Genomic DNA, 9,590 nt, shown 5'->3' with positions numbered 1-9,590 from the left:
GTGCCTGCACTTTATACCTGCTATCAACCTGATTTTTAAAGTTAAAGCTTTAAGCAGAACTCTTGGGGAAAAAATGTTTCCTTACAGTGGGGCTGTGTGGATTAACAGCTTGTTTTGTGCAGGGGAGCACGGAAAGGATATACTCCCCTGATCCTTTGATCCTCTGGAAAGCAGTGTTCCCCCATGTCCATCGGTGGACTGTTCCTGCCGTCCTTACCTCCAGAGCACAGGCATGATGATGTCAGGAACAGTCCACCGCACAAGATCGCTAGCGTGCAGGGGGCCAGGAGCAGCAGGGACCGCTCTGTCATTCAGAGGATCAACCCTAGACAAAAAAGAGCAGTGGCACAGCTCCACTGCATGAAAAAAAAATCCTGGATTTTTTTAAAATGTAAACTGAATCCCGTGATTAGGCTATGGACAGTAAAAAATGTATATATTCATAGCAAGCAATAAATTAGATTAGAAAACAAGCCATTACTGACCTCTGTAGCTGCAGGCACTGTGGAGAAATTCACTTGTAACGTTTAAACTAAAAGCTTCAAATTGTTTGTCTACTGCAGTTCAGTTCACCCTGCTCCCTCAAGCTCAGACATCCAACAATCTTAATCTCCAATGTAAAAATGGAGCGAGTGCTCTATGGGGGTGAGGGGTGTCAGGGTTATCTGAATTGCCTGACAAAATGACTTGAGAGCTTCTGCTGTAAAATTTGGGCATGAATTGCTCCACTGGGCCTGCAGTTGTAGAGGTCAATGATGGCTTGTTTTTAAAGCTGATTTACTGTTTGTTAAAATAGATAAATGCTTTAAAGTGTATGTAAGGGCAACATTTTTAAAAAATAACATAAAATAAATAAACAAATATAATTCATCTCTGCAATTCATGCACATTTTCCTCTTGGTTATCTCTTTAATGAGATTGTATGTACAAAAAAATACCTGCTAATCTATCACTGTCTAACTGACTGCTTTTACTTGTTGCCTGGAATTAAATGCTTTTTCTGTTTTGTTACATTTGTATTAGTTTTAATATAGCAGTACAATATACTGTATAAAAAGGCAGAAATACATGGGAGAAGGGAAGTATAATACACATGGGTTAGATATTTACATAAAGTATAACAAAAGTTGTAAGAAGGAACATGTGGTAGACAGATAGAGGCATTGAAGACATAAGATTGCGTTTTAGATATATAATTTGAGTCAAAGTAACCATGTGCCCACTAACCCCTTTGAATCAGAACAAGTCATAGAGAAAGGTAATATTGTATGTTGTAAGATAGCACAAAGAAAAGAAGGTGGAAATCAAGAGAGAAACCAAAGGAGAAAACAAGGCAGAAAGGGGAGAGTGCAAACATGTAGGGAGGGGAAGTCCATGGCATCACAGGTCTTTTATGACTTTATATGTTATACCAGACACACCACACACTGATGATGATAATGGCATATGACCCAATGAAGATCAAATAAAGACGATATAACAGCGAGTCCAACACATAGCCAATTTGCACCCACTGTTCTTCATGTGCCTGCAGCTGATGCCTACTTTCTAACATTTGTCTCACCGTACGAAGATTCTGGTTGATAAGTGCCAGTTGCCTTTCTGCACCAGGGCACAGAGCTTCTGGTGGGAGCAGTTCCAGCACTGGTAGTGATAAATCCTTGTGCTCTATGGAAAGAAACAGACAACATAATATAGTATGTGCAATGCCTTGAAAAAGTATTCATACCCCTTGAAATATTCCACATTTTGTCATATTACAACCAAAAATAAAACTGTATTTTATTGGGATTTTATGTGATAGCAACACAAAGTGGCATATAATTGTAAAGTGCATTTGTATTCAGCCCCCCTAAGTCAATACTTTGTAGAACCCTCTTTGGCTGCAATTACAGCTGCAAGTCTTTTTGGGGATGTCCCTACCAGCTTTGCATATCTAAAGAGTGACATGTTTGCCTATTCTTCTTTGCAAAATAGCTCAAGCTCTGTCAGATTGGATGGAGAGCGTCTGTGAACAGCAATTTTCAAGTTTTGCCACAGATTCTCAATTGGATTTAGGTCTGACCTTTGACTGGGCCATTCTAACACATGAATATGCATTGATCTAAACCATTCCATTGTAGCTCTGGCTGTATGTTTAGGGTTGTTGTCCTGCTGGAAGGTGAACCTCTGCCCCAGTCTCAAGCCTTCTGTAGACTCTAACAGGTTTTCTTCTAAGATTGCCCTGTATTTGGCTCCATCCATCTTCCAATCAATTCTGACCAGCTTCCCTGTCCCTGCTGAAGAAAAGCATCCCCACAACATGATGCTGCCACTGCCATTTTTCATGGCGGGGATGGTGTGTTCAGGGTGATGTGCAATTGTAGTTTTCCGCCACACATATCGTTTTGCTTTTAGGCAAAAAAGGTCAATTTTGGTTTCATCTGACCAGAGCACCTTCTTCCACATGTTTTCTGTGTCCCCCACATGGTTTCTTGCAAACTGCAAACTGGACTTCTTATGGCTTTCTTTCAACAATGGCTTTCTTCTTGCCACTCTTCGAAAAAGGCCAGCTTTGTGGAGTGCACGACTAATGCCCTGTACACACGGTCGGACATTGATCGGACATTCCGACAACAAAATCCATGGATTTTTTCCGATGGATGTTGGCTCAAACTTGTCTTGCATACACATGGTCACACAAAGTTGTCGGAAAATCTGATCGTTCTGAACGCGGTGACGTATAACACGTACGTTGGGACTATAAACGGGGCAGTAGCCAATAGCTTTCGTCTCTTAATTTATTCTGAGCATGCGTGGCACTTTGTGCATCAGATTTGTGTACACATGATGGGAATTTCTGACAATGGATTTTGTTGTCGGAAAATTTTATAGCAAGCTCTCAAACTTTGTGTGTCGGAAATTCCTATGGAAAATGTGTGATGGAGCCTACACACGGTCGGAATTTCCGACAACAAGGTCCTATCACACATTTTCCTTCGGAAAATCCTATCGTGTGTACAGGGCATAATAGTTGTCCTATGGACAGATTCTCCCACCTGAGCTGTGGATCTCTGCAGCTCCGCCAGAGTTACCATGGGCCTCTTGGCTGCTTCTTTGATTAATGCTCTCCTTGCCCGGCCTGTCAGTTTAGGTAAACGGCCATGTCTTGGTAGGTTTGCAGTTGTGCCATACTCTTTCCATTTTCAGATAATTGATTGAACAGGGCTCCGTGAGATGTTCAAAGCTTGGGATATTTTTTCATACCCTAACACTGCTTAAACTTCTCCAAAACTTTATCTCTGACCTGTCTGGTGTGTTCCTTGGACATTCATGATGCTGTTTGTTCACTAAGGGTCTCTACTAAACCTCTGAGGGCTTCACAGAACAGCTGTATTCATAATGAGATTAAATTACACACAGGTGGACTCTATTTACTAATTAGGTGACTTCTGAAGGCAATTGTAAAGGGGCCTGAATACAAATGCATGCCACACTTTTCACATATTTATTTGTAAAAAATGTGGAAAACCATTTATCATTTTCCTTCCACTTCACAATTATGTGCCACTTTGTGCTGGTCTATCACATAAAACCTAAATAAAATATATTTATGTTTTTAGTTGTAACATGACAAAATATGGAACATTTCAAGGGGTATACTTTTTTTTAAGGCATTGAATGTCTACATTATGTCTGTAAATAATTTTTTTTTCAAAAGTACACAATTTATTTAATCTGAGTGACCTTGAAATCGTTGTTTAATATGATTGAAAAGTATAGTATGATGGCTTGTTTTGATGGCTTGATCCTTTCCCAGATGATGGCCAGACATCCACTCTGTGATCTAATGAGAGGTGGTGGTGAAGTACAATGTGAAAACATCTCTAATCTCTGCCCCATGTTTCATAGATGTTCTAATTCAAACCCTTTTTCTGAGTGCCATCTTTTTCTGTGTGACTCCATTAGGGGACATATTTATAAAAGGGTGAAGGTGACATTTGCCAGGAAACCATTTGTTCTGTTTTTAAAGCACACTTGGGTTTGCCAGTTGGGTTTGCCTGCACAATCATCAACATTGCCATAATTTGTCAAGAACATTGTGCACACTATACTATTCACTGTGTTGATAACTTGACTAATTTAACATTCATCTAAAGTGGTATTACACCCAAAAGCAAACATACCAATCACCAATTCTTAAATGTGATGACTGTATCTCTTTTTGTCTTTCCTTCTTTTATTTTCACCTGGTGATCCAGCCAGTAGGTCTGTTTTTCAAAAGAGCAAACTGTCCTGCAAATGTAGCAGTTACAGGGAAGAGACAAACCATTTACCACTGGCAATGGTGCTTTAACTTATCAGCTTTATTTATTGATGTAAACCATTATGCCAAAGGAAAGAAAACATTTACTGTAGCTGCTTATGAAGTGTAAGCTGGAGTTTGGCTCCTGTTTGTTAGTGTATTTAAATCTACTCATACATCTAACACTCCCCTCCCGCCAGACTGGCAATGCTCCTGTCCAAATGTAACACCTGTGCTCGTTCATCCAACATGGGGGAACCCTAATACAGGAGGTGTGTTACTATCCAGATCATCAGGTGAAGAAAACCCTGAAAAAGGAAACTAATGCATCCACTACATCTAATTATTGGTAAGCTGAAATATATTACATTTTTGGTTTTAGGTTAATACATTTATTTCACACACTTATTTGGCTAAAGTAGAAAATATTTGCATTTTCATTGTAAACTTCTCAACGGAGACCTACTGATCATAGTGCTGAACTTCACCCATACACAATTGTAACAAAAGCATGGCCTGGACTCACCAGCATCCCAAGGCCCAAGAATGTTTGTTAGGTTAATTGGGGTGTTTTGAGTAAAACCTACTTGACTACTTTCTCCCTTACTAACTGGGAACCTTACCTGTTCCCCAGTGTAACCAGACACATAAAATGTTAAAAAAGAAGCAACATTAGACTTCTTCATGCATACCCATTCCAGACCCCTGATGAGGAAGGAAAGACTCCCACTTCCACATGTCTCAGCTTCCCGTTGAGATGTGAGGGGGTTCAAAGCCAATGAACAGTTTTACATATGCAGTGATCTCTAGCACTAACTCTTGTGGCAGCAAAGTGGCAGCAAATTGCAAAATGTGTTTAGTTTGGTAAATTCTATGCAGAAAGTTTAAAGAGGATGTAAAGGCTAGACATTTTTTACCGAAATGAATTTCCTGCATTAAGACAAAAAATGTCCCAGTATTTGTATCCCTCCCCCCCCCCAAACACTTACCTGAGTCCACACTCGATCCAATGCTGTACCCGTCTGTAGTGGCTTTATCCTCTCTCTCCCTGCCAATCAAAGGACAGAGGCAGCAATGGAGCCATTAGCTCCTGCTGCTGTCAATAAAATCCTGTGAGGAGGGAGCGGGGTCAGGGCCGAGCCCCGCTGTGTATGGTGGTGCACAGAGATGAGGAGGAGCCAAGAGTGCGGGCGGGGGACCCCAGAAGAGGAGATTCGGGGTCATTCTGTGTAATACCATTGCACAGAGTAGGTAAGTATACCATGAACAACAGGGATTGGCTAGGGACCTTTAGAGGTAATCACAATTTGGTGTGACCACCCTTTCCCTTCAAAACAGCATCAATTCTTCTATGTACTCAGTGTTTGTGCACACAGTTTTTGAAGAAACTCGGCAGGTTGTTTCAGACAACTCAGAGAACTAACCACAGATCTTCTGTGGATGTAGGCTGCCTCAAATGTCTCTGTCTATTCATATAATCCCAGACAGACTTGATGATGTTAAGATCAGGGCTCTGTGGGGGCCAAACCATCACTTCCAGGATGTTTTGTTCTTCTTTACACTGAAGATAGTTCTTAATGACATTGCCAGTATGTTTGGGGGCGATGTCCTGCTGCATAATAAATGTGTGTCAATCACACGCCTCCCCGATGGTATGGCATGATGGATAAATATCTGCCTGTATTTCTCAGCATTGAGGACACCATTGATTCTGAGCAAATCTCCAACTTATTTGCAGAAATGCAGCCCCAAACCTGCAAGGAACCTCCGCCAAGGTCACTATTCCCTGCAGACACTCATTATTGTACCGCTCAATTGCCTTTTGGCAAACAAACTGCCTTTTGCTACAGACAAATATTTAAAATTTGTTATTCATCAGTGCAGAGCACCTGCTGCCATTTTTCTGCACCCCATTTCCTATGTCCTCATGCATAGTTGAGTCGATTAGCCTTGTTTCCAAGGAGGTATGGCTTTTTGGACGCAATTTTTCCATGATGACCACTTCTGGTCAGACGTCTCCAGACAGTAGATGGGTATACCTGGGTCCCAATGGTTTTTGGCAGTTCTGTGCTAATGGCACTGTGGACATCTTCCAATGTTGAAGGGAAGCATGATGTGTCTTTCATCTGCTGCCTTTAAGTTTTCTTGTCTGACCACTGCATCTACGATCCTCAACGTTGCCCAATCAATGGTGTCCTCAATGTGAAGAAATACAGGCAGATACTTATCCATCATGCCATACCATCAGGGAGGCGTGTGATTGCTCCCAAATGTATTATGCAGCAGGACAGCAACCCCAAACATACAGCCAATGTCATTAAGAACTATCTTCAGTGTAAAGAAAAAGGACTCCTCAAAGTGATGGTTTGGCCCCCACAGAGCCCTGATCTCAACATCATCCAGTCTGTCTGGTACATGGCCATCTTTAACATGGGGCAAAAGGGGCAGCTGCCGTGGGGCCCAAAGAAACTGAGCTGCCCCTTCAGCCTGCACTGCCTGCAAAAAGGTGATATGTGGATTTGGCTATCACTCGGGTGATGAGGGCAGAATGTTGGGGGTGCTAGTGATTGGTTGAGTGTTATGTCTGCAGTCTGTCAGTGATTGGCCAGCTCAGTAAGGTAAACCTTGTCCGGGGAGATCTGGAGTCAGTCCCGGGCACAGTCACACTGACCCCTCTCCCTCGCCATATCCGACAAGCCACAGACCAAGAAATTACACTTTGCTACAATATAAAATAGTGAGTGTACAGCTTGTATAACAGTGTAAATTTGCTGCCCCCTCAAAATAACTCAACACACAGCCATTCATGTCTGAACTGCTGGCAACAAAAGTGAGTACACCCCTAAGTGAAAATGTCCAAAATGGGTGCAATTAGCTATTTTCCCTCCCTGGTGTCATGTGACTCTTTAGTGTTACAAGGTCTCAGGTGTAAATGGGAAGCAGGTGTTTTAAATTTGGTGTTATCGCTCTCACTCTCTCATACTGGTCACTGGAAATTCAACATGGTACCTCATGGAAAAGAAGGAAGCCTCTTCTAACGATGATGCACAAGAAAGCATGCAAACAGTTTGCTGAAGACAAGCAGACTAAGGACGTGGATTACTGGAACCAAGTCCTGTGGTCTGATGAGACCAAGATAAACTTATTTGGTTCAGATGGTGTCAAGCGTGTGTGGCGGCAACCAGGTGAGGAGTACAAAGACAAGTGTGTCTTGCCTACAGTCAAGCATGGTGGTGGGAGTGTCATGGTCTGGGGCTGCATGAGTGCTGTCGGCACTGGAGAGCTACAGTTCATTGAGGGAACCATGAATGCCAACATGTACTGTGACATACTAAAGCAGAGCATGACTCCCTCCCTTCGGACACTGGGCCACAGGGCAGTATTCCAACATGATAACAACCCCAAACACACCTCCAAGATGACCACTGCCTTGCTAAAGAAGCTGAGGGTAAAGGTGATGGACTGGCTCTAGACCTAAACCCTATTGAGCAACTGTGGGGCATCCTCAAACGGAAGGTGGAGGAGCGCAAGGTCTCTAACATCCACCAGCTCCGTGATGTCATCATGGAGGAGAGGAAGAGAACTCCAGTGGCAACCTGTGAAGCTCTAGTGAACTCCATGCCCAAGAGGATTAAGGCAGTGCTGGAAAATAATGGTGGCCACACAAAATATTGACACTTTGAGCCCAATTTGGACATTTTCACTTAGGGGTGTACTCACTTTTGTTGCCAGCAGTTTAGACATTAATGGCTGTGCGTTGCGTTATTTTGAGGGGACAGCAAATTTACACCGTTATTCAAGCTGTACACTAACTACTTTAAATTGTAGAAAAGTGTCATTTATTCAGTGTAGACACATGAAAAGATATAATTAAATATTTACAAAAATGTAGGTGGTGTACTCGCTTTTGTGAGATACTGTATGTGAGCATTGACAGTGCATTGTAAGAGACATCCAGACAGGCTGCACATACACATATTTAAAGTGGAACTAAACCCATCAATTTACCGATTTCCTAAATCAGTTACGTTCAAGGCATATTCTAAATGATAACTGTCAGAGCTGCTTGTCTCTCAACCTTACTTTCAACCCCTAAAATGTGATCTTGTGTGTGTCACTATGATATCAAACAGAGGCTAAGAGGGCAGCTTCCTTGGATGGAAGGAATAGGAGGGTTTAGTTCCACTTTAATGCGGCAGTTTAAACAACAATGACTTGGAAAGAGTGCTATACCATACGTAATACTGTAAGTAAAATTAATCAACATTTGAAATGACTTCTGAAAAATGAATTTTAATTGTCTACTATGGTGTTAATGCAAAAAATGCTCTTTGCATTATTAAACAAGTTGGATAGTTCAATTAATATTATGTGATGACGTTACCTGTGTTAATAACTTTGTCATGGCAAGGACTGGGTGGCGCCATTCTTGGTGCATCGTTTTCATTAGTAGGATGGAGTATGTTATTATTAGTGATAGGGTTTTCATCACTGATAGATGCATCATAGTAACAAACTAGCTGAGCCAGAAAACCTAAGACAAAGCGTTTCACCCAGCATGGCACTGAGCCACTCAGCGTTCCACGATGCAGTACATGAGTGATAATCACTGTCTCTAGTAAACTGAGCACAAGCAAAGCCAGGCAAACTGAGAAGTAAATACCTGTGAAATACAAAGATTATACATGATCATCTGATATTATACATAATGATATTATGGTCTCATCAGCTTTAACCATCCAACTGTACATTTTTTTAGTGATGCAACCAATCCAAACATAACTCATGATAATAGGTTGGGTTAAAGCTGAAGTTTAGGTACTGTATTCATATTTTTGCAGTTACAGCTTGGACCAATGTAAGTATGCATGTGTACTATCTGAAAGATCCCCCTGGAAACTGGAAATCAATGTAGTAGGCACTGCTTCTACAGCTTCTGGGTTCTGTGCCAAGCAGTTGCCCTGCTGATTAATGAACAGTTGAACACAGATGATCACTCACTCGGCAAGGGCATCATTCAGAGAACTTGTGTTCAGACCAAACCTTAAGCTTATCCTTAACCAAACCTAAATAAATGAAAACCATACTGTATGTAGGCAGGTGCAGTCTGCTGTCTCCACTGCAGGTGGTGCTCCACCTCCGAGGCAAAGCAGAGGGAGAGGAAGTCAATGGGAACAGGGTTCCTCTATGGGTTCCTGAGTCACTGGGGCAGGGATCCGATTGGAGGCTGGCCAAGCATGTGACTATGGTGGCCCTCTTAGGTGTGGCAGAGTCTATTTAAGACCATGGCCCCTGGGTTTGGCGC

At 42.0% G+C, this 9,590-nt stretch overlaps 1 protein-coding gene across 1 annotated transcript in view; it reads right to left on the bottom strand.

Annotated features, from left to right (window-relative positions):
- Window positions 1-1,399: 1,399 nt before the first annotated feature.
- Window positions 1,400-9,590, bottom strand: part of LOC141141230 (5-hydroxytryptamine receptor 3A-like) — a 33,497-nt gene continuing 25,306 nt past the window's right edge. The window contains exons 8-9 of the mRNA XM_073628916.1: window positions 8,670-8,948; window positions 1,400-1,668 (exon numbers count right to left, since the gene is read on the bottom strand). Of these exons, the coding sequence (XP_073485017.1) occupies window positions 1,400-1,668; window positions 8,670-8,948 (548 nt within the window). The remainder of the gene's footprint in view (window positions 1,669-8,669; window positions 8,949-9,590) is intronic.

Source organism: Aquarana catesbeiana, linkage group LG04, assembly GCF_042186555.1.
Source record: "Aquarana catesbeiana isolate 2022-GZ linkage group LG04, ASM4218655v1, whole genome shotgun sequence".
Taxonomy (NCBI): Eukaryota; Metazoa; Chordata; class Amphibia; order Anura; family Ranidae; genus Aquarana; species Aquarana catesbeiana.
Note: the sequence above shows the minus strand (reverse complement) of the source record. Positions and strands in the feature narration are given on the sequence as shown.